This window comes from Garra rufa, chromosome 17, assembly GCF_049309525.1.
Source record: "Garra rufa chromosome 17, GarRuf1.0, whole genome shotgun sequence".
In the NCBI taxonomy this organism is placed as follows: domain Eukaryota; kingdom Metazoa; phylum Chordata; class Actinopteri; order Cypriniformes; family Cyprinidae; genus Garra; species Garra rufa.
In genome coordinates this window covers 3098465-3125165 of record NC_133377.1, presented here as the reverse complement: position 1 = coordinate 3125165, position 26701 = coordinate 3098465, and the positions used below count along the sequence as shown (strand labels likewise).

The 26701-nt window shown below is 34.7% G+C and overlaps 1 protein-coding gene across 1 annotated transcript in view; it reads left to right on the top strand.

The window, feature by feature from the left end:
• Positions 1 to 26701, top strand: part of gabbr2 (gamma-aminobutyric acid (GABA) B receptor, 2) — a 263152-nt gene that overhangs the window by 66168 nt on the left and 170283 nt on the right. The window contains exon 2 of the mRNA XM_073822118.1: positions 2468 to 2605. Coding sequence (XP_073678219.1) covers positions 2468 to 2605 — 138 coding nt within the window. The remainder of the gene's footprint in view (positions 1 to 2467; positions 2606 to 26701) is intronic.

The window sequence follows — 26701 nt, the reverse complement described above, 5'->3', positions numbered from 1 at the left end:
GATATTGTGCAATGTGTCAAAGTGTATCTTTATATAGACATTTTATTCACTTTACTTAAGCTCTTCACTCTGCAGCGCTAATTACTTGGCAAAATAAAAGTCTGATTTTAGGTTTGAAAATCATGAAAATTAATATAAAAAGGTAAAAAGAAGCAAAACTGAAAATGTATATATTACAATTGTGTTCAAATGTGCTATAAAATAATTGTATTTTTTGTTTAATACTCACTTTTTATTTTAAAATATAGTCTTGAAAAGTCATATAAAAAATACAAAATCAAAAATCTAAATATCAGCATTATAATTATAAATGTACTGTTAAATAGTTACATTTTTTATTTAATACTGAGTTTAAATTTTTTTTAATACTCACTTTTTGTATTTTTAAATAAAATACAAATATTAGCAATGTATTTTTAAGTATGCTATAAAATAATTGTATTTTTTTATTTAATACTAACTTTTTTATTTTAAAATATAAGAGTATAAGAAAAGCTTGCTGATGTTAGGTTTAAAATGAAAATTAATATAAAAAAGAAAAAATATATATAAATATTAGCATTGTATTTTTAAGTGTATTATTCAATAAGTGTAGTTTTTTATTTAGTACTCACTTTTTAAAAAAATATAATAGTATAATAAAAGCTTGCTGATGTTGAAATGAAAATTAATATAAAAATTAAAAATGAAAAATATATATATAAATATTAGCATTGTATTTTTAAGTGTACTATTAATTAATTGTTTTTTATTTAATACTCACTTTTTTAATATAATAGTACAATAAAAGCGTGCTGATTTTAAGTTTGAAATGAAAATTTATATGAAAATAAACAATTAAAATTTAAAAATTAGCATTGTATTTTAAATGTACTTTTAAATAATTCTATTTTTTATTTAATGCTCACGTTTTATTTTTAAATATAATGGTGTAATAAAATGTTGCTGATTTTAGGTTTGAAATGAAAATTCATATAAAAAATAAAAGAGAAAAATTTAAATGTAAATATTAACATTGTATTTTTAAGTGTACTATTAAATAATTCTATTTTTATTTAATACTCACTTTTTATTTTCATTTAATACTCACTTTTTGTATTTTTAAATAAAATACAAATATTAGTATTGTAATTTTAAGTGTGCTATAAAATAATAGTATTTTTTATTTAATACTCAGTTATTTTAAAAATATAATAGTATAATAACAGCTTGCTGATTTTAAGTTTGAAATGAAAATTCATATTAAAAAGAAAAAAAATTAAAGTGTAAATATTAGCATTTTTAAAAGTGTACTATTAAATAATTGTATTTTTTATTAAATACTCACCTTTTGTAGTTTTAAATAAAATACAAATATTAGAATTGTATTTTTAAGTGTGCTTTTAAATATTTATTGTTAAAAAAACTATTTAAATAGTTTTTTTAATACTCACTTAAAATATAATAGTATAATAACAGCTTGCTGATTTTAGGTTTGAAAGCATTGTATTTTTTAATGTACTATTAAATAATTGTATTTATACCCCCTAATATAGACTCATTTGTAATAATTTAACACTCACTTTTTTATTTTAAAATATAATTATTTTATTTTAAAATAAAAAACAAAGTTCAGTAATACTAGTTTCACTATTATCAATAATTGTGTTTTTATAGTTATATTTAATGAGTCACTATGTGCAGTGTGAGTACTAAACCAAATCTCTAGGTGCTCTCTTTTTTTTTTTCTTGTGAAAAAAAAATGTTTTTTTGCTCTCTTAATAAACCCTGAGACTTGCTAAAGAATGCCCCCAACCAAAATGTTTAAGGAGTTTTCACTCATACTAAACTAAACTGTGTTCTTTGGTTAAAACAAGACAAGCAGGCACTTTAGCGAGCGAGGTCAAAAGCCAAGAGGAAAATTCTTGACCGGGTCACTGTGTGCGGTGTTGAGACATTTCTGGTTACGACCAGGATTGAATCAGGTCAAGCTGACTGCTGTTAATTGACCTTCGGAAGTGTTTACCAGGGACTGAAATATCATTACCAACATCAGAAAATCAAAGATAAAACAGTTAGAGACTCACATCACAATCAATAGCCCCTGCTACATCTTTTCTTTCCTTCAGCACTTCCACAGAGCCAAGAGCGTTGCCATAGTGATATGAAATGGGCGCATAGTGCCGCAGCAGTCGGCCTCTCCTGTACATCACACGTTTTCACATTCAGAAATTCGAGGTCCATGTATTTTTTTTTTTTTTTTTTCACATTTACACTTCCATATTATGAAAGAAACATGCATTGGATTTTTGGTAATGTAATACTGTTGTACATGAGGAATATAAATCAAGAAAAAGCTCTCAAGGTTGAAACCTGTTTTCTAAGTGAATGAACTGAGAGGAAGTACACCTGCTGATGTCATTATGACTGACATTACCATGGAATGTATATTTATAGACTTCTTTTTCCTCCTTTTTTCTCTCTTCAGTGTGACAACGCAAAGGGATTGCGGGCCTTCTTCGATGCGATCTGCTACGGTCCAAAACATTTGATGATCTTTGGAGGAGTGTGTCCGTCAGTGACTTCAATCATCGCTGAATCGTTGGAGGGGTGGAACCTCGTGCAGGTTTGTGCTATAGCCAATATCTGCTGCCATTTGCATAATCATTAACAATTCTCTTTTTCCCTGCGACGTTTACATGAGAGGGTTCTCACACTTAAAGAATTCATGCCACATATTTGCTCTAATGACTTCCTCTGTGACGTAAATAAATATTAGTATCTTAAATCAAAAAGTTGGCAAAGCCAGGCTAGAAATGTAATCCCAATGCTGATAAAAACTGGAAAAACTGGAAAATTCCCAAAGACCGCTGTCTTAAACAGACCTGAGGGGGTGTTTAGTCTGTTAACACTGTGATTTTACCAGGAAGTCAGCGTTTGGTTATTCTAAGCCTATTTCTCTCCCCTTGTTTGCAAAATCCATTGATATCTCTAATCTGTGTATTAGCGCAAAAGTAGTACACTCAGGTTGCCATCGGCACACATGGCTCGAGGAAGTAATGTAGTTAAAATCTCTCTGATGTGAGGCATGGCGGACTATAAAGGAATTCCACTGAGGAATCTCCTCCGGGCTCCTACGCTTTCACTTTTGTGTTGGCAGATGTGTGGTCAGTCTCAAAGCCAGCTGACATTTCACCAAAAGAACCTGGCGATGTTCCAAAACTGCTCCGCTAAAGTGGCCGGTTTCCATGAGAGGAATAGAAATCAGTCGAAAATGTGGACAAAGAGACAAAAAAGCTGATACAGGGTTTAATATGTATTTTAAAGCGAGGATATTCATTATTTTTTCATTATTATTGTTTAAACATAATGTTACAGTTTAGAATGAAGTATTTTGCTCTGTAATGATCATTTTTTACCTTCTCTTTTAATTAAACATGCATTTTTTGCTGACACATGCTAACCAGCCGACAACCTTTGGTGTTTCTGAATTGTTATTTTTTTATTTTTTTAGTGCAGCTAAGGGTGTACTCACACTAGGCACGGTTGACCTGAACCGGGCCCGAGTACGATTGTCCCCCCTCCCCTCTCCCCCTCTGGCCTGCACTCACATAGGGTTTCAACATTCGTGCCGGAGCACGCTTACGTCATTATGTTGCGATGGTTTCAGGATATACAGGAAGAGCAACGCTCGCGCTGAACGCGAAATAGTTTTCTTTGTGGATAATTATTGTAAATCGTTTGGTCCGCGGTGGTCCACAGCCGTCTCAACGCCTATTGTTAAACAGGTCTATCGCCTAAGTAGCACGAAAATTTTCACGCAGTCATGCTGCTCGTCTGAGGAGGTTTTCAATTACCAGCTGAAGTGCAGCAATGACTTTGCAGCTTTGATTACGGACTACAAAAACGTTGATTACCTCGCAAAAACGCGACGTCACGTGTCCTGTTCCATGCTTCAGCACGGTTAGCGCTCACACTGCATGCGAACCGCGCCCGAGTCCAACTGAACCGTGCTCTGGCCCACCTCTTCCAAGCGGGCCAGGGACAACTAAACGAGCCGCGCCCGGGCACGGTTCGGAGCACTCACACTAGTCAAACGAACCGCGCTTTGGTGGTCAAACGCACTCGGGCACGGTTCAAACTGCCTAGTGTGAGTACACCCTTAAATTTGAAAGCATCTCCAGAACAAAAATTTGCAGATCATTTACTCACCCCTTTGTCATCCAAGATGTTTATGTCTATCTTTCTTTAGTCGTAAAGAAATAGTTTTTTTTAAGAAAACATTTCAGGTATGTTCTCCATATAGTGGACTTAGCGAGTTTGAACAAGATACTAATATGTACACTTGAGGTACTATGTATCTTTAAGGTAATAGTGTAATAGTGTGGTCATTTTAGGAGTAAATATGGTACATAGGGTACCTTTTGACAACTTTTGTAGCATTTTTGAGTGTATTGATGTCTTCAAATTTTGTTCAATGTGTTCTTGTGTTACCTTTTTACACTAATTTGATCCACATAAGAGTTAAAGGTGTTATATCATGAGTAATCAAACTTTCTCTGATCTTTTAAGATAAATGAGTTCATGATGCTATGAGAAATAAGAATGTAAGAACCCAAAAATTCATAACTTACTCACTCCCTTGTCATCCAAGATGTTCATGTCTTTCTTTCTTCAGTCGTAAAGAAATTTTCTTGAGGAAAACATTTAAAAAATGTTCTCCATATAATGAACTTCTATGGTGCCGTGAGTTTGAACTTCCAAAATGCAGTTTAAATGCAGCTTCAAAGGACTGTAAACAATCCCAGCAGAGGAAGAAGAGTCTTATCTAGTGAAACGATTGGTTATTTTCTAAAATTTGTACGATTTATACACTTTTTAAACTCAAATGCTCGTCTTGTCTATCTCTGTGATGTGAATGCATACTCTGTGTACTCTGGTTCAATACAGTTAGGGTAGGTCAAAAAAACACCCATCTCATTTTCTCCTCCAACTTTTTAAAAATGGTCCTACAGTACATCACTGTGGAAGTACCGACCCAGTGTTTACAAAGGGAACATGCAAATAAGATCAATTAAAATAAAGAGGTAAAACAGCGATTTACTGTACATGGAGTATGCATGTGCATCACAGAGCTAGACAAGACAAGATTTGATGAAAGTATATAAAATGTACATTTTTTAAGAAAATAACTGATCGTTTCGCTAGATAAGATCGTTCTTCCTTGGCTTGGATCGTTTAGAGTCCCTTTGATGCTGCATTTAAACTGCATCTTGGAAGTTCAAACTCGCAGGCACCATAGAAGTCCACTATATGGAGAACATTCCTGAAATGTTTTCCTCAAGAAACACAATTTCTTTACGACTGAAGATAGAAAGACAAGAACATCTTGGATGACAAGGGAGTGAGTAAGTTATCTGTAATTTTTTGTTCTGGAGTCTTTGTTCTTCTTCAATAAATATCTCCAGGGGTGAATTTTTGGGTTCTTACAATCTTATTTTTCATAATATCATATCTCATTTATCTTAAAAGATCAGAGAAAGTTTGATTACTCATGATATAACGACTTTAACTCTTCTGTGGATCAAATTAGTGTAAATAGTAACACAATAACACATCAAACAAAATTTGAAGATATCAATACACTATCAAAAAAAGTACAAAATGTGTCAGAAGGTATCCTACTGTATGTACCATATTTACTCCTAAAATGTGCATACTATTACCTTACAGATACATATTTAGTACCTCAAGTGTACACATTAGTATCTTGATAGTACATATTATACTTACTAGTTAAAGGGGACATTGAATGGAAAATTCACTTTTATATAAATGTGTCTTAGCAGTGTGTGGACTTCCCTGGAAAACTTAAAGTCTCAATTATCAAGGCGTTTTGATTTTCTGTGCAGAATGACGTCATAGTGCTCAGGCTCCGCCCATGACTGCCTGTTGTACACTGTCCGCTGTTTTCTTGCGCTTGTAAACGTAAAAGTGAACATAAGAGTCTTCATTTTCTTCTGTCATCAGAGGTGCTGAGAACGCAGTGGATTCATTTTGCTTTTGATGGTAAAGCGCCACCAAATACACAAAAAAGGGGTGGGGTGAGAAGTAGTTCATTATCATTTAAAGAGACGGGTCGCTGTGAGCAGAGCTGTTTTTGAAAAGGTAAAAAGGGTGTTGTTTTACTCGACCACTGAGGAATTTTAACCAAAGTATTTTGCAGACATTACATGAAAACCCTAGAGAATCATACCAACTTGTGGAAAATGGGCATGCAATGACCCCTTTAAGATACTTAGTACCTTTTAAAAGGGTACCGCCCAACTGACTTTCTTTCCTAAGAGTGCACTGTTAGAAAAAGTGCAAAAATCTTATTACTAGAAAGGTTAAAGGTTTATATTAATGCCTTACAAGGGTACATATTACTACTCTAAGGTACTAACATAGACATTTTATGTATAGATTAGGTACAAGCTGTTGTACGCCTAAAGGTACACTTTTTCACATTGTTTCCGACTGGCGATGAGTCAGGAAATGTTATAAATGGACTTTTTTTTTGCTGTTACTTTAATTAATATATTTGTGGAGTTTGACTGGTCTTGGCTTCCTGAGGATAAGCTTACAGAAGTCCTAATTTGTGGACTAATCTCCCATTAACCCCAGATGAGTAGATCTCTAATTAGCCAGGGTGATGGGAAGCGAACACATCCACAATGGGATTAGCAGTGACATGCTTCAGAAAGGCTTTTAAACCTGTGACAAAATAATAAAACAAACAAAGGGAGGGGGCCGGGCCTATGTAAGTGGTAGTGAAAAAAAGCCAAAACATGAAAATGGGATGTGGGTTCCTCGTTGTACAGGAAATGGAGGATTAGATCAGTCCAGCAGCTCCATTTGCACTAAGTTACAGCTTAGTCTATTTTTGATGTAAAGGGGCACAAACTTCCACACTATGAAATACTTTTGCACATTAAACTTGAAATGTAACTTTGTGTATAAACTTAATATTTATAGAACAATCCCGGTTGGAACAGAAAAAAACAGACTGATTGAATTCCATCAATAAGATCTTGTTTACCTTACAGACTTCAATCTTTTAAACATGTATGATAATTTGGAAAATGTACATTTTAATAGAACAAACATAATAAATAAATGTATTTTATTTTTGTATCATATCACTTTACTGAATGTTATTTACATATAAAAATACCTATTATGTTATTTATGATTAAATAGTATCATACTTCAATGGAAACATATTTTATCATTAGTGAAGTGAGACAAAATAAGTTAGAATCAAGTATAAATGGAAATTTACAGTATTCACCATAACTTCTGCTCATGTACAGTACACTGCCGCTCAAAAGTTTCACTGCAAAAAAAAGGCTTATCTTATTTCGTATTTCTGTCTTGTTATAGTCCAAATATCTTTTTTTTTTTTTCATTAAGATGCATTTACTAAATAAGCAAAATTAAACATAAAATATTTAGTCTTGTTTCCAGGGGGAAAAACCTAAATTAAGTGCATTTGGCTTAAGACGAGACTAAATATCTTATGTCATTTTGCATGTTAATGCTGTATTTATTTGATGAAAAATACAGAAAACAGTAATATTGCAAAATATTACATTATAAAATAATGTTTTTTATTTTAATATACTTTAAAATGAATTTTCATCAGCTGTTACTCCAGTCTTAAGTGTTACATGATCCTTTAGAAATCATTCTAATATGCTGATTTATTATTAGAATTATCAATGTTGGAAACAGTTGCACTGTCAAATATTTTTTGGAACCTGTGATTCTTTTTCTCAGGATTCTTTGATGAATAACAAGTAAAAAAGAACAGCATTTATTAAAAATATAAATCTTTTCTAACAATGTTAATCTATGCTATCACTTTTTTATTTAACACATCCTTGGTAAATGTATTTATGTATTCATGTGGTATTTATTTCTTTCAAAAAAGAAAGAATACAAATTTACTGACCCCAAACTTTTGAATTGTAGTGTGTATTGTTAGAAAACATTTCTATTTTAAATGAATGCTTTTCTTTTGAATCTTTTATTGATCAAAGAATACTGAAAAAAGTATCACAGTTCAAAAAAAAAAAAAAAAAAAAAAAAAAATATATATATATATATATATATATATATATATATATATATATATATATTTATATTAAGCAGCACAACAGTTTTCAACATTGATAATAAATCACTGAAGACTGAAATAATGATGCTGAAAATTTAGCTTTGTATTACAGGAATAAATTACATTTTTTAAAATATTTTTGAGCAGAAGTGTATGTTTGAAGGCTACTATTGGATCATTAAGAGTAAACATCATATAATGTGACTATGCATTACAAAAAGCTTACAGCCTACACTCTTAAAAATAAAGGTGCTTTAAAAGGTTCTTGACAGCGATGCCATAGAAGGACCAGTTTTGGTTCCCCAGCGAAAAAGATTTAAACAAAAAAGATTCTTCTATGGCATCGTGAAGCATCTTTATTTTTAAGTGTATACCAGCTACATTTTGCTGGTGCCACTGAATAAAGTACGGAAATTACACTGTAAACAAAATCTGTAGAACTTACAGTATTACTGGCAGCTGGTTGCCAGTAACTTACTGTAGATTTTAATTTATGCTATTTACTGGCAACAGTTTGTTCAAAGTTAATTGAACATTAAACATTAACAAGTCTTTATCTTTACAGAATAAAACTAAAATAACAGCCTCATGCAAAGCATTCTGGGAACCAAAATCTGAAGGAAAAAAACAGAAAAAGGTTGATGAAGGTTTCTGGTTCCCAGAATGCTTTGCAGTAGGTTGTTATTTTATAGTTTTATTCTGTAAAGACAAAGACTTGTTAATGTTTAATGTTCATTTAACTTTGAACAAACTGTTGCCAGTAAATAACATAAATTAAAAATCTACAGTAAGTTACTGGCAACCAGCTGCAGAACTACAGCAAATTTTTTACAGTGTAGTTACAAACTAGCTAGTAGACTAGTTACTAAGTAGGCATTGACTTCGTGTAGTATTTTTTCCATACTATGGAAATCAATGGTTATCGGCAACTGTTTGTTGCTAATGCCTGAATGTTCAATTTTGGGTCATTTTTGGTTTCAATTTATCCATTTTAAAGGGTTAGTTCACCCAAAAAATAAAATTTTGTCATTAATTACTCACCCTTATGTTGTTCCGAACCAAAAAGACCTTCATTCATTTTCAGAATACAAATTAAGTTAGTTTCGATGAAATCCAAGAGCTTTCTGACACGTTCAAAGCCCAGACATTGAAAAAAAGTCCATGTGATGAAGGTCTTAAGGGTTTGGAATGACATATGGGTGAGTAATTAATGACAGAATTTTCATTTTTGGATGAACTAACCTTTTAAACATGAACTTACAAATGGTTGCTGCAACTCTGCCTTGGGGTCTAGGGGTCATTTCATGCATTCACTGCTGGAATCTCTTTTCTGATGAAAAAACACAGTTTTATGGCAGCAGTGATGAGGCAGTAAGCACCAGGTGCACCTCATTACGCTCGTCTAGCAGTGTTTCCATTTCCGCGCTCCTCCTCTTGGCCATGCGGGGGTATTATGAGGCTGGATGGAGAACAGCAGAGGAGGGCCAGAGCACCGACGTCTGGAGATTCCTCAGACACACCTGCGGATGAAATGAATGTTGAGGCGATACATTCTTCAGCTTCATCAAAACCACACATCAGTGCTAAGATTCTGTACCCTTATTTTTAATTTAAGGCATGTGCTTAATGAGAATAGGAGATGGCGTTGAAATGGCGGCTGGTTGATGGATTGTGTAATTACATTTAATGAAAGCATCAGACGGTTCTGGGAGCCAAAAACGAGAGCGGTTGTGTTTTCACCGATGAAATTATATACACGTGTTGGAACCTCCAGAGATGTACCAACATGCAAACAACCCTAGAGTAAACTTTTGACCTCAAGAGCCATTGAAATCTGTTAGGATGTCAGTTTCCACAGGCATTCTGCTCCTGCGTGCTGTGTAATTAAATAGTGCTGAGCTTCCTTTGTGCTTCTCAAATCATCACTTGGCATTCAGTGGCTCTGAATGGCTCCTCTGTTATGAAGTGGCTTACATCAGTGCTTGCAATGTGCAGAGATATTAACATGACTCGAGTGCTTTGAATCAAATTGAATGTCACCCAGACTGTGCGAGAATGATTATTTTGAGCTGAGACATTCCTTTCTCCCTAAACGCTCGGATGGTATCGTACCCTCGTGCGATAGGCATCTTCCGTGTAGCAGGGAAAACGATAAACACGCCTTTTTTGTTACGCAACTAATAGGGAGACCTTATTGCAGGCTGGACTCGCAGGTGCTGTTTGTGAAGATATTATAATGTTGAAGTGGCCCCTGTTCTAGCTCTGATGAAGGTAACAATGCTCACAACATCGTAACAGAAGTGATTAGATGAGATTAAGCATAATGCATGTATTGATATGCAATGCCAAGATGCAATTAGACATTTCAATGCGCCAGTAACTACAAACCTCCCTCGATAGAGAAATGAGCATACCTGTAGGAAAGAACAATCACAAATGAGATCTTGTTAATTTCTCAGATGCTTCATCTCAAATGGAGAGCAAATAGAGGCTTCTGCTGGAGTTTCAAAAAAGATAGCAACACTAAATGAGTTTCCATCCACATATTTTTATGCAAATTTGGGAATATGTACTTTTAAAAAATCTGTAAAAAAAAAGGCACAATGTTCTGCCTTAATTTATTTATAAAAGTGTTTTCTCAGCATTTTCGATGTTACACTGTATTGCGCTGTGTTTTAGAATTAATGAAAATGTCTCAAATATCAAGCCATTTTGATTTACTGAGCAGGCTCCACCCATGACCGCTGACAGACTGTCCCATGTTAACATGTTTCCATCCTCAGACAGTTGTATGCTGTCCGCTATTTTCTCAGCACTTGAGCAGCTGTAGTGACAACATTGTCTCGTAAGCAATGCAGGTGTTTTGTATTTGGATGTAAAAGTAGTGTAAACAGTCTTCATTTTCTCCTGACCACTAAGGCCACTAAGAGCCACTAAGGATGCAGTGGGGTTTTTTTTGTTTTTGATGGTAACGCACCACCAAATACACACAAAAAAAAGGAAGAGAGGGCAGGGTTAGCAGCAGCTTATTATAATTTAAAGAGATTTGCACCAAACTGGGATGCTTTGAACATAGCTGTTTTTGAGTAAAAAGGTAAAAAGGGTGTTGTTTTACATGACAATTAAGGAATTTTATAAGCAGATAAACATAACATTTTCATTTTTGGGTTTGAGCTTTGAACAGAGCTGTTTTTGAGTAAAAAGGTGAAAAGGGTGTTGTTTTATGACAATTAAGGAATTTTAACCAAAGTATGTTGCAGACATTTCTTAAGAAGACCCTAAAGAATCATACTAACTTGTGGAAACTATGCATCTGATGTCTGCTTTAAGTCCTACTTAAAAGGGTCAAAAACACTCTTGAAGGGATAGTTCACCCAAAAATTAAAATTTGATGGGATCCAAGATGTAGGTGACTTTGTTTCTTCACAACACAAATGACGATTTTTAACTGAAACCGTTGCAGTATGTCAGTCATATAATGGCAGTCAATGAGACCCACGGCTTTGAGAGTTCAAAAACATACACAGACAAAACCAAATTAGACCCTGCGGCTCGTGACGATACATTGAGGTCTTAACACACAAAACAATCGGTCTGTGCAAGAAACTGAACAGTATTTTGTAGAGATTGTGGGTACGATGTCTACTCAAAATAATAATTACTTGTGCTCATTCTGATTATTTCAACTGATTAAAAATGAAAAGATTACATTTGCTTGCGCAAACTCATCCGGGAGTGTTGACTTTTTACCGACTTTCAACTTTTGAGCATGATCGACTGAAGTTATGGTTGCTTGCTCTTCGTCACCCGCCAGCTGTTGTGAACATGCTCAGGACAGTTGAACATTGCAGTGGATCAGAGGTAAAAAAAAAAATATAAATACTGTTCAGTTTTTTGCACAGACTGATTGTTTTGTGTGTTATGACTTCAGTCTATTGTCAAGAGCTGCAGGGTTTAATTTGGTTTTGTCTGTGTATGTTTTTTATTAATCTCAAAGCTGTGGGTTCCATTGACTGCAATTAATTGACTGACAGACTGCAACGGTTTGAGTTAAGAATCTTCGTTTTTGTTCTACTGAAGAAACAAAGTCACCTACATCTTGGATGCCTTGGGGGTAAGCAGATAAACATAACATTTTCATTTTTGGGTGAACTATCCCAAAATCATCAAATTGCATTTAATACAAATGTCAGATTTAGTTCAACTTACTTATTAAATTTAATTAACTTAGTATATAAAATGCAGTTAAAACTCTGAAAACAGGTGTTTTGTGTTTGGATGTAATAGTGGACATTACAGTCTTCATTTTCTCCCAACATAAGAGCCACTAAGGATGCAGTGGATTATTTTGTTTATGATGGTAACGTGCCACCAAATACACAAAAAAAGGAAGAGAGGGCAGGGTTAGCAGCAGCTTATTATAATTTAAAGAGATATGCACCAAACCGGGATGCTTCGATCAGAGCTGTTTTTGAGTAAAAAGGTAAAAAGGGTGTTGTTTTACACGACCATTAAGGAATTTTATAAGCAGATAAACATAACATTTTCATTTTTGGGTGAACTATCTCTTGAAGTTCAACTAATTGCATTTAATACAAATGTCAAATTTAGTTTAACTTCCTTATTAAATTCAATTTACTTAGTATATAAAATTCAGGTAAAACTCTGAAAACATTACATTTAGTTTGCACTTAAGTATATTAAAGTATATTATTTTTGTACTAAGTGCTTAAAAGTATGCTAAACTGTACTTATTTTCACAAGGGGATTTAAGCACCTCTCATAATAGACCTATACTCACAATAAACAATTGCCTTTTTTGACAATTTTTTTAATTGATTCTAAGGTATAAACATCGAAGACATTTGAGTTGATACTCAGCTGATACATAACTGAGAACTCTGGGAACCCAGTATGTTTTTTGAACAGTGGTGGCATATTTAAAGTATCTGAGAAGTTGAAAAATAGAAAGCTTCTGCAAGTACCATAGTAAAACCACATAACTCTGTTTGCTGCATTCTACTTTTCAACAGTGTCAAAATTGCTTGAGGTGTTTCTCATTTTTCACTGTAGTATGAATTGGGGCAGCCATTTTGTCATAGTATGTTTCTCAGGAGATGTTTTGGTAAAGACAACATGGCGTTAGGTACTGCTTTAAAAAACGTTATCATTGAGAGTTGATGGAGTTGTGGTTAGCATATTTGCTTTTTCATATTTATATATTATGTGGTGCTAATTTGTCTCTTCTCCTCAAAATGTACTGTCTGCTGCTCTCTCTCTTATAAAATAATAATAAAGCTAAAAGTGAAGTAAACTAATGGAGCAAATGTCTGTCAGTAGCACTTGATTTACTAGGCTAATATTCATCTTGATAGTCTGTGCCATCACAGCGAGCGTCACAGCCTCAATTAGGCCACGAGAAGTATAAATAGATAGCTTTTCTATGATTTAGAAATGTTTACAGGGGTGTTTCCTCTTGCGCTTACATTATTCTTGGTATTGTTGAGATCCAAGCAGTATGTCTTTGAGCCTGTCAGCCTCTCATCTGCTCCCAGCCGAGCATGTGCCAGAACCAGACTGCTGTCGACGTGCTTCAGCAGACGCCGTCTTCCTCTTTGACGTCAGCTACAGGAGTGAGAAGAACAGCCAACTCCCAAAGCTGTTTACATATGGCCGCTTCCCAGACTGACAGAGAGAGGTTAGCACACACAGTTAATGTAGGGCCTGCAACTAGGCATGTGTGAATAGGCCGATTGAAAATCGATAATTGAAAGTAGTGTTTTTAATTTATGCAGCATGACAATAAATGCGTATCGTGAGCCTTCAGGAGAAAAGAGATCAAATGTGTTAACATATATACAGTTAAGCCTGAAATTATTCATACCCCTGGCAAATTCTGACTTAAAGTTACTTTTATTCAACTAGCATTTTTTTTTTTTTTGATTAGAAATGACACAGACGTCCCCCAGAAGATAAAAAGACGATGTACAAGAGGCATCATTGTGGAAAAAAATATTACTCATCTTTTATTTACATTTGAACAAAAAGTAGCATGTCCAAAATTATTCATACCCTTCGCAATAATCAATAGAAAAGCCTTTATTGGCTATAACAGCAATCAAACGCTTCCTATAATTGCTGACCAGCTTTTTACATGTCTCCACTGCAGTGGCGGCTACTGGTCTGTCAAATAGGGGAAGCTCATTTTCGGCCTACATCATAAAATTGTCTATTTATTTAAAAGTAAATTCTGCCCTACGTTCCTTTTCAAGAAAATGGTCTGTGACCCTGTCGTACCAACTAGCCTACTATATGAATGAATGAATGAACGATCTAAAAAAAAAAATTAAACTCTGTAAAAGTGAAACAAGGAATGTGGTGTATAATTGTGTGAAATGTATGATGAAAATCAAGCAATTTCGCCAAGCAAATATAAAGAAATAGGTTGCAGCAGTTTTTATTTCGACTGAACTTGAGAAATCCACGATGGGACTGAGCGCGTATAGCTTCAGCGATTCCTTATAGTACAAAATCGCTGTCAGTCAAAAGGAAATGCAATCTTTCGACAGACCTTCCAATCATCACGCAGAAGCTCAGCGTCCAGGCCAGCCCACTCCTCATTCACCCCCAGAGACGCTGAGCGTCCGTGGGCGGGACATAATCGCAGCGTTTATCCAATGACCGTCTAGTTTCAAAGCACTGAAAAAAAACGTTCAAAGCAGCCCCATTGAAGTCAATGGACGCTGGGCTTCAATGGGGAAATGCACTGTGACGCTACGGGAATGTATGAGAAGAAAATCAAGTCAGCCGACCTGCTATGTCTAACTGATTCTGAACGAACTCGTCTCGTAGATGAACGTTTTCTAACGCATTTTTAGTCAATAAAATGTTAATACAATAGTACGTAATTTGACCATTAATTTTGTGACATTACAGGGGAAGCTGAGCTTCCCTTGCAGTCTTAAAGAAATCGCCACTGCTCCACTGGCATTTTTGCCCATTCATCTTTAGCGATGAGCTCCAACTCTTTCAGGTTGGAGGGTCTCCTTGCCATCACCCTGACCTTTAGCTTCCTCCACAGAGTCTGCATTTCTTCACCACTTTTGCTGTGTGTTTTGGGTCGTTGTTGTGCTGAAACGTCCACTGGTGCCCAAGGCCAAGTTTCTCTGCAGACTGCCTGATGTTGTTGTTGAGAATTTTGATGTATTGCTCTTTTTTTAATGGTGTCGTTTACTGTGATTAGTTTCCCTGGTCCACTGGCTGAAAAACAAAATTAGGTTTCCACCACCATGTTTGACAGTGGGGATGGTGTTCTTAGGGTTGAAGGCTTCTCCTTTTTTACGCCAAATGAAGGCTACATCATTGTGGCCAAACAATTTAATTTTTGTTTCATCTGACGATAAAACAGAAGACCAGAAGTCTTCTTCTTTGTCCAGATGAGCATTTGCAAAGGCCAAGTGGTCTTTTGTGTGCCTTATCTGAAGAAGTGGTGTCCTCCTTGGTCTGCGTCTGTGGAACCCAGTATTGTGCAGTGTCTGTTTGACTGTCTGCCTTGAGATGTTGCCACCAGCAGAGCCCAGATTCATCAGGATGGCCTTGGTGGTGATCCTTGGATTCTTTTTTTTACCTCTCTCACTATCCTCCTGGCCAGCACAGATGTCACAAAAAAAACTTGCTGGTTGAATAAAAGTAACTTTAAATCAGAATTTGCCAGGGGTATGAATAATTTTGGGCTTGACTGTATGTATATTTATATGTATACGACAGTTCTTTCTGGTGCTCGAATCTGGTTGTCTAGGAGAAGTGTGATATTCTAGTGATATCAATACTCCAACAATTTTTTTTTCAGTATTTCTCACAGCGAGTGTCATGGCGGATGCCCGAATCCACTATAGTTTTATAAATAATACTGTTTTTGTGTCACGGAGTTAACTTTTAAGAGTTTTTAGGCAAGAATATACTTTAGACAAATATGCTGTTTGTTAATAAAAATTGCTACAGTGTTTTCGAAGATATAAGCTCCAGGGTGTCAGCAGGCATTCAGTGCTCATGAACCCGCTGAGAGCAGCCTTACCTTGGCCAGATCTTCAGAATTTTGCCACCATACTGTATGTATTTTAAGAAATTAATAATTTTATTCAGCAAGAATGGATTAAATTGATCAAAACTGACAGTAAAGACTTTTATAATGTTACAAAATATTTCTACTTCAAATAAATGTTCTTCTTTTGAACTTTCTGTTCATCAAAGAATGCTAAAAAGCAGCAGTTTTCAACATTAATAAAAATTGTTTCTTGAGCAGCAATCAGCATATTAGAATGATTTCTAAAGTTAAAATTTAAGCTTTGTCATTACAGGAATTAAATTCTTAAATTATTAAAATATAAAGGTTATTTAAAATTCTAATAATATTTCACAATAGTGAAATTTTATTTAATGAGTGTAAGAGATGTCTTTCAAAAACAGTAAAAAAAAAATTACCAACTACAAACATCTGAATGGTATTGAAAACCCTCTTATCATTAGCGTTTATGCTTATTAAATGTTAAAAATAGTGGCTTTCAAATGTCTTGTTAAATGGCCTTAATTACCTCTTTTTATTTTCAGAACCTGCAGAAATATTGGATTCTGCGTATTGGCCTTGATAGTACTTGGTATTGGATCAAAAAGAACACATTAGCACAAACGTTTTTACAGTGAGTCAGGGAATACGCACAAATGACAGCTTTTTTGAGTATTAAAACTGGCAGGCCAGACAGACGTTGTGTCATTAAGCATTTGGATTCTCTCTCTGAGGAATATTTACAAAAATGTCACCTGCCTTTTCACATTTGCGGTGAGCGGGAAATAAAAGAAGCCGGCTGTTTTGTTGAATAACCTGGATATCTCAGCTGCTCCAACCATAATGAATTTAACTTGAAACAATGCAGGCAATAATCATTAGTCCATGTCAAACATGATGCCGGCTCAGTGCTGAACCAGTGAGATTCTGCTCTGAGCACTGAGGAATTCAAATTGTGCATACGCACATATACACACCTCTCACATTTCGCTGTGGGTGTTGCCGTGATCGGTTTGTGGGTACCATCTGCCCTCAGATTTATGTAACAACTGATCCACAAGCAACTCTCACACATCCTGATTGTGACTCATGTCCCATGATGCCCCAGAATGGTATTAGTGAGAGGTTCACACTCTCCCTGCCCGCTCTCTTCTTAGAGGCCTAACCGAAAAGTGTGAGAGGAGGGAAACGGAAACTACCCCAAGGAAGATACAGGCGGGAAAAAAGTGCTAAAAAAAGGAGTTGAAATGACTCTGTCATTTAGAAATTTCCGCTATGGTTTTATAACTTGCAACTTAAAGGAGTAGTTCACTTCCAGAACTCCCATCTCATTTTCTCCTCCAACTTCAAAATCATCCTACTTTTATCAAAAGTAGAGTGGAGATTTTTTCCAATTTGTGACTTCTTCCAAATCATTTTCATTACATTGTCATTTCCACTACTGATATAATGTGAAATTTTTTTCACACGTCATATAATCCATTGTAAAAAGTATATTATGCCATAATTATTTAATTATTTCTGTTTTATCTTATTTATCTTATGCATATATTTTCTATACACTACCAGTCAAAAGTTTTTGAACAGTAAGATTTCTTTGTTTTTTTTTTAAAGAGCTCTCTTCTGCTCACCAAGCCTGCATTTATTTGATCCAAAGTACAGCAAAAAATTTAATGTATTCCTATGATTTTAAATCTGAATTTTGAGCATCCATACTCCAGTCACATGATCCTTCAGAAATCATTCTAATATTCTAAAAACATTTAATAATATTATTATTATGTTAAAAACAGCTAAGTAGATTTTTTTCAGGTTCCTTTGATGAATAGAAAGTTCAGAAGAACAGTAGTTATCTAAAATAGAAATATTTTTTTAACATTATAAATGTCTTTAATCGTCACTTTTGATAGAAAAAATGACTCCAGAAAATTTAGCTTTGATCACAGGAATAAAATATATACAAATAAAATGTAGTTATTTTAAAACATTCCACTATATCATTGCTTTTGCTGTATTTTGGATCAAATAAATGCAGGCTTGGTGAGCAGAAGAGACTTTTTAAAAAACATCAAAAATCTTTTATATATTTTGTAGTTCTTTATTGTCTTTTACCTTCTAAAAAAGGTCTAATAATGAATATCTAAAAAGTATTCATTATTATTATTAATGTATTTTTGTGTATATAAAGGGGCAACATTGGAAAATTAGGTATTGTTTGATTCACATATGACGTTCCAAATCTTATGATTTTTGGCCAAAATGGTCAGAAGTTGTAAGCAGAAATGTCAATTTTTTAACCTTTTGACCAGTAGGTGGCAGCAATTTTGGTGAAAATTAGACAAACCGTCTAGGATGAGTTGAAAAAAGTAGATTTATTCAGAAATAAATGTTGGTATGCATTCAACTCGGTATGAGCCAAGGAATCAGATGACTTTATGGACCGTATGGTTAAAAGTTAATAGCAGAAACATGAGTGCAGATTTTGCACTCTACACTAGAGAGTTTGAGTTAGAGACTCCAAATTAGCAGTGGTTAATGATAAGACTATCCTCTATCTATGTGCCAAATTTCGTAACTTTCCCACAAGTGGTTCTTTGGGCTCCCATAGACTCTCTGAGCAGAGAAAAAAAGAAAACTAATGGATACAACAGGTGCCTAAGCACCATCAGTGCTTGGCCCCTAATAAATACTTTTTAGATTGATAATTCATCATTTTAAATTGAAAGTCTAGACAACAATACTATAAACTGTAAGAAGAAGATTGATAGTAGAATGAAAATTGTGCATCTGGGACAAGGGTAAAAAGTTATCAAATCTATACATAAAATACATGCCTAGAGAAAAATAGCAAAATGAAATAATGATGGCATGGGGAAAAGTGCCCGAGGTTGAAGAAACCTAGATGTTGTAGAGGCCACTCTTCATTATTTAATGAATGGAGGATTTGGCATGGATTTCGAGATCTTTGCCAACAAGTCTTGGAAGTGGTCTGCTCCAAAAGTGGACCGCCTTTGTCGATCAATTAGCTGTTAGTAGTGAATATTTCATTATCTGCAAGTTATATGCCCATTATAGATTGTGTGTGCTAGAAAGGGTTTTTATAGCACCATAAACCTTTCAAAGCATAATGTGTTGGATCCCGCTTCCCTGTTTTTGAGAAAAAATGGCTTCTCTTATAATTTAGAGCAACTACCATCACAGATGTCGATTTCTCTGTTGAACTAAAACTAAATGCAGTTCTGAAAAACGGCTTCTGCTGGGTGAGAGGAAAAATACTTTGACATCTCTGAAAGCAAAACAACTCACTTTTCTTAGTGTGGACATAATATGAAGCTTTGTAAAGCCTTAATCACAAGCAGCCTTGATGCAACTCTGAGTGTGGCTGAATGTGATCAAATGTAGTGCAGCAAGAATTATGATCATATTTATTTATGAACACTGTACAGCATCAGTTGTTCTGTTCGTACTCGCATGAAAAGCTCAGAACAAGAGATGGTTCCTGTCCTCTCTCTCTCTCTCTCCTCCTTTCTTTTGCAGCATCACAGTTTCATTCTTTTGGAAAAGTAAAGCTAGTTTTACTGCAATTCCTCGGAGTGCCATAGTAAACTCCTAAATAAAACATGTGCTGCTGCTGTGTGCTGCTCAGCTAACGTCAAACCCTTTCTTGTTCACTATCCATATTTCATGTGCTCCAACTTGAAGTTAAAAAAAAAATAATAAAAAATCACAGGTTGGGCTGTTTGCAGGGCTGCTGGGGGCATTTGATGAGCATGGCCTAAATGAAGAACTGCATCTGGTAGTGCTGCAATACAAAGTACACCTAAAACAGACAGACTAATCAACATGAGTCAAACTGAGATATAAATCCAATTATTTTTAAGTATACTTATAATATGGGTTATATCTGATATAACAGTCCCAATGCATTATAATGCTTACCTATTTGTGGTTTTAACTTTTAAAAGTATGATGCATTATAACACCAGATGAAGCCTGCATTTATAATCGATCAAAAGTGTATTCTTAATGCATTATAGTACACACACACACACACACTCAAAAAACTCATAATGTGTTGTATCATCTCATGAATAATCATAACAACAGTAATAATACTTACCTATTTGTGGATGAAACTATTAAGAGTATGATGATTTATAACACACAATGAACATAATTTTATCCACTTAAGTTATGATGGATTATTTATGCCAAAGTTTCATATCTTTTACTTTCCCAAGTCTCATCTTGACATTATTTATTTAAGGTCCGCACAGTATCTTATGTGTGGTCCTTTATTGCTTAAAGTAAACTGACAACAACAAAGTCTTCTTTTAAATATCCAAAAAGCTTTTTAATGTGGTCATAATATTTTGAAGTGGTCGACTGGTTTAAGTAACCATATAATACATTAAATAGCCATATGATATCGTGAATGGGTTATGACACATTTGCTTTGAACATTTTTACCAAAACAGGCAAGCATTAATACTTTTTAATGATTAATCATGAAATGATACACTTTATTAATTTTTTTTAGAATTTTTTTTTTAGAATTGCATTATAATACATTAAAAATACAAGCTTCATAGAAAGTGTTAATAAGACTTTTTTTTTAAAAATATAACAATATTAAAATATTAATAATTAATATGTTCTTGAATTGTGATGGGGAGGGACATTTGTAAAAAAAAAAATAAACTGCTTATGAGACATTATTTTCTTATTTGTTAAAGGGATAGTTCACCCAAAAATGAAAATTACCCCATGATTTACTCACCCTCAAGCCATCCTAAGTGTATATATGACTCTTCTTTCAGACGAATACAATCGGAGTTATATAAAAAAATGTCTTGGCTCTTCTAAGCTTTACAATGGCGGTGAATGGGGTTTAAGATTTTGAAGCCCAAAAAAATTGCATCCATCCATCATAAAAAGTACTCCACAAGACTCTGGAAGATAAATAAAGGCCATCTGAATATCTAGATTTAAAACTTTATAAACTGTAATTTCTAGTTTTGTTAACATTGTACGTCGTTCATGAGAAAGTGGCGTTCCAGCAGATGACGTAGGACTGAGGCGAGGCTTATATGTTTTTTAAATGTTTCATATAAAGCAAAATATTACAGTATTAAAATAAAAGTGAAATGTTAGGATGTGTTCTGAAATTATGAAGAGAAAGGACATTTGAAAACAAAATGGCTGCTGTTATGGTTATGTTTATATATATTATTTATATCATTTTCAATCATGAGTCAACAATTTGATGCAATATTTTGTTTTAAGTCTATTTTTTTGTCTCTTTTATGTAGCATGCGCATATGTTTTGTTTGATGAATCTTGTCAAGCATGAAAAACAGCTATAAGCTGTGAATTGCTCTTCAGACTCAAATAATGTCACTTCCTGTTCGTTACACATTTTTAAATGACTGTTGATGTCGACAGGTTCATGTTGATCACACAAATTCACCGCATTGACCAACAGAAATCTGGTTGTTTTGAAAGTGACTTCTCTGTGAGTTGTGCTTTTTACATATATTGTGCCACAATAGACAGTAGTCCTCTTTTTGCCTGGAAAATTTCATTGAAATGTGACCACGCCTTTATTCAGAGGATGTTTTTACTGGGATGGAGCTTCTCTTAGGCTGTTAGAGTCAGACCACAGGGACAGAAGAGATGCATTGAAGAGAGCCAATTAGTGTGCGCTTTTACACTATGCACATCTCCCGTTCACAAACACAACAAGATTTTCCTCTGAGCCACTGTACTGCTTTCATGTGCGGCTTTGCTTATTTTCTACTTCATGTTTTGTTATTTCTGCATGTTAAATGAATCGGTCTAACTGCTTAAACACTGTTGTTAAACTAACTTACTGTTGTCTAACTAGCAATTTGTCGCTCACTAGTGAAAAAAGGACTGAGTGCATGTTTTTGTGAAACAGGTTATTGAACAGTATAGTATATTATATTTTAGATACATTTTAATATATTTACAGTATATTATATTTAGTCATAGTAATGTTTTTTTTTTTTTGAGTAGGAAGCATTCTAGACTACCGATGAAGGTAATGTTTAAGGTGCATTGCACTGTGGTGCTGAAATTGGAGACAGGTTTGAATTTGGACTCAGTTCTCAAAGTCTCTGTGGTGATTTGGACCCCATTGAGTTTCGTTGTGTGAAAATTAAAGCCTTGACTTTTCATTCAACATCTCATTTTCGGTTTTGTAGTCAAGACCAGCTCATAGGTGGCACAGTGACGAAACAATGCAGGTAGCCTCAGGTCATGCTTGTTATCACACATACCAAGTTTGTTGTCAATATGACAAACCGTTGCGGCGATATGGCCTCACATCCATTTTTGCGTGCTTTTCGTAGAATTCGTTTGAGCATTATTCGAGAACGGTTTGACTAATCAACTTGAATTCCATAACTTTTTGCCAGCATGGTCTGAAGATGATCTGAGCCAATTTTGGTGAAATTCAGACAAACCGTCTAGGACGAGTTCGAAAAAGTAGGTTTTTAAAACAATTAATTATAGAAAAAAAAACTAAACCTTACGATTTTTAAATTTTGGTATTAATTTGACTCGGTATGACCCAAGGATTCAGAGAAAAAATTATTTTGATTTTGCAGGTTACGGTTCAAAAGTTATTAGCAAAAAAAAAGTGAAACTTTGGACAAGTGGTGGCGCTAGAGAGTTTAAGTTAGAGACTCCAAATTGGCTATGGTGACATTTCATGTTGACCTCTATCAGTGTCCCAAATTATACAACTTTCCCGCAAGTGGTTCTATGGGCTGCCATAGACGCAATGGCAAAAGAAACGGAAGAAGAAGAATAAGAACACCTACGGATACAATAGGTGCCTACGCACCTTCGGTGCTTGGCCCCTAACTATTCCTAGTTTCCAATAAGGTTTAAAATTTTGATTCTGATTCTTAACGATTCCTAGTTTCCAATAAAGTTTAAAATTCAGATTCAGATTCTGCTTATCGATTCCGATTCTTAACGATTCCTACTTTACAATAAGGCTTAAAAATTCAGATTCTGATTCTTAACGATTCCTAGTTTACAATAAGGTTTAAAATTCAGATTCTGATTCTTAACGATTCCTAGTTTACAATAAAGTTTAAAATTCAGATTCTGATACTGCTTATCAATTCTGATTCTTAACGATTCCTAGTTTACAATAAGGCTTAAAAAAGTATTTATTCTGTGTCTGCGCTTAAATGGTTTAAAATCACATTAAAATGTGAATGCCTTATCGAATACCCGGTTCTTGGAAATTTGGAACAGTTATAAAATAGAACCCAATCATAGTCTGGAGGCAGAATTGATCCTCTTCTGGTTTTGGCCTTGGTTTGGATTCAAATGAGCTGGTGTTGACTACAACACTTGAAAATGCATCACATTAAGGTAAAGGCTAGTTGTAAGGAGAATAATGACTATCGACCCGTGGCACTTACTTCAATAGTAATGAAGTGTTTTGAGAAAATTATAATTAACTTTGTAAAAATGGAGGTTAGCAGTTTCTTAGACCCATTTCAATTTGCCTATAGAAGCAACAGAAGTACAGATGATGCTGTTATAGCTATAACACATTACATAAATAGGCATATAGAGGATCCCAGATCATATGCACGTCTTTTATTTGTAGATTTCAGTTCAGCTTTTAATATGCTGCAACCGCATCTTTTAATTGCAAGGCTGAATGATTTTAAAGTTCATCCTCTTATTTTAAAATGGTATTATTCTTTTTTAACTAATCGTAGGCAGCAGGTTAGTGTTAATGGAAAATTATCTGAAGTTAGAACTTTGAGCACAGGAGCCCCCCAGGGCTGTGTTAGTTCACCGGTTTTGTTTACTTTGTACACAGATGAGTGCAGAAGGCATCATCCTAATAATTATATTATTAAATTCTCAGATGACACTGTAATTTTAGGTTTATTGAAAAAGAATGGGGATTTGTCTGAATATTTTTCAGAGATTAGAAAGTTTATAAATTGGTGTGAGAACAACCATCTAGCCCTAAATGTTAATAAGACAAAGGAGATGATGTTTGACCCTAGAGGAGTTGGTGATCACAGGTCTGTGATCATCCATGATCAAACTATCATGCAGGTTCAATCATATAAATACCTTGGTGTCCTTCTTGACAATTCACTGACATGGCATGTTCATGTAGATAATCTCTGTTGCAGGTTACAACAACGGTTGCACTTTTTACGTCGTCTGAGGATTTATGGTGTTGATCAAAAGTTTATGATAATGTTCTATCATGCTGTCTTTGAGAGTTTAATTAGGTATAGCATCTCAGCCTGGTTTGGTATCCTGTCTGTGCAGTTGAGAACTAAACTGGTCATGATGATTCACACTGCTTGGAAAATTATTGGTGTTAAAGAACAGACATCACTGCAGACTATATACGAACAGGCTACTCTAAGACAAGCTAATAAGATTGTTTGTGATTCAACACACGTTTTGTATACAGAATATGAGTTGTTGCCTTCTGGGAGGAGGTTTAGAGTTCCTTATTGTAGAATGAATAGATTTAAAAATTCATTCATCCCTGTGTCTATAAAGTGGTTAAATAGTAGTAGTATGGAGCTGTATTTTTTTTTTTTTTACTGGGGTTATCGGTTATCGGTGTGCTTTGTTTGTCTGTCAATTGATTGCAGCATGGGTGATGGGCCCAAGACAAATTTCCCTGCGAGGGACAATAAAGTTTACCTTACCTTACCTTACCTTAGTAACCTTGGTTGCTAATGGCATTCATTTGAACTTTACAGAACTAGGTTCCACTGCAGCAGTAGTAGCAGCAAAGAATCAGAATAGACAGGAATGAGAAAGTGCTTGTGGACTGTACATATGTGAGCTGCACTATTTCTGCAGGCGCTCCCAGCAGTGAGATCTCGCTGTGAGTTTGCACTCAGTCTGAGAGCAGTGTGTCCAGTTTACACTCATTAGCCACATTAGCAGCCTCCCTGCTGTGCCGCCCTGCGCTCTGTTCTCAATACGACAGCATTTACCCTAAACTACGGACATCGCTATCACACAAATGAGTATTATATACATGACTGGTTATTGTGATGATTACGTGCTCTGTGAAACAGAAGAAGGATGTACCACATGCATGAGACCTCATGACATCCGGTATCAAATCAAAAGCTATTTCATGTGAAAGCAATGGTTTTTATAGGCTTGAAAGCAGAGAAAGGCCACTGATGATGTCTGACTGTATTTATGTAATGTATTATTAAAATGTAAGTGCAGTAGACATGGATGAAAGATCTGGTCTCTTATTTTTTCAGCCTTGTTCTGGTATTTGATTTTTTTTTTTTTTTTTTGGCTTTGGGATTTTTTATTTAGGTCACATTTTCTGCACCACTTTGAAGAGCTGGAGTATGAATTATTTACTGGTGGAAAAAGGGCTTTGAACAAGGAAATACCACGATGAATGGGTCCTGTGATTATTGCCGTTCCAAAATAAATGTGCTTTAATTACACGAAATGTAATGTGTTTACGGTCATGTGATCTTTCAACACGTTCTGGGCACAGTGCTTGTAGGCACGTCTACTATGTGAATTATTAATTTATTTGCGAGCATGTATTGCATGTTTTTTTTTTAAATTAAATTCAGTGGGCATTTAATTGAAAGAATAGTATAGGATGAAAAAAGCTGGGAGGACTTGGTAATTTATAGTTTAAAATTTTCTTCTCATTTTTTTATCTACACTATCTTAAAATAGAAGTCAAACAAGGCACTATATAGGTTTTGTTTATAAAAAAAAATAGTTTTTATAGTTTTTTAAATATTGTATTTCTTTCTCTTTCTGAATCATGCAGAAGACATATTCAAAGTTGGTGATGTAAGACTGTAGACAGGAACATGTGCGAGTCACAGCTCACTGTCTCCATGCTGTGATTCAGAAAGAGAGAGAACTATAGAGATAGAAAGCATTCCGTATTAAAGCAACAACATTAAGACTCCAGTGCACCAGCGAGATGTCAGAAATATAATTAATTTCACACTGCTGTGCAAATTAGGGGCTCGGTAAGCATCCACTGAGCAGACTTTTAGTGCTTTATTAGTGCCTTTTTTGGAAATATTTTCATTGCAAATCAATCACTTCAGCTCTGTTCCAAAACCTTGCTAAGTTACTAAGCTAACAGCACACCACTCTGAGAAACTTAAACACTGCACTGCACTGCACTGAACTATTTTTATCAATACTTTTTAGTATTAAATGATATTTATGTTAGTTTAAAATCAAGCTTTCTCAAACCTCATTCTCTATCCTTGATGTTTTTTTTCAGTGAGCTTGTTGCAATGCTTTCTGGGAGTGCCTTCTCTGCTAATAATACATATGGTGCTACCTTAGAATTGATTAAGATTAGGTATTTTTGATCCCCATAAGTTTTGGAGGGTGCCTTAAAGGATTAGCTCATTTCAAAAATGATAATTTACTCACTCCCATGCCATCCAAGATGTTCATGTCTT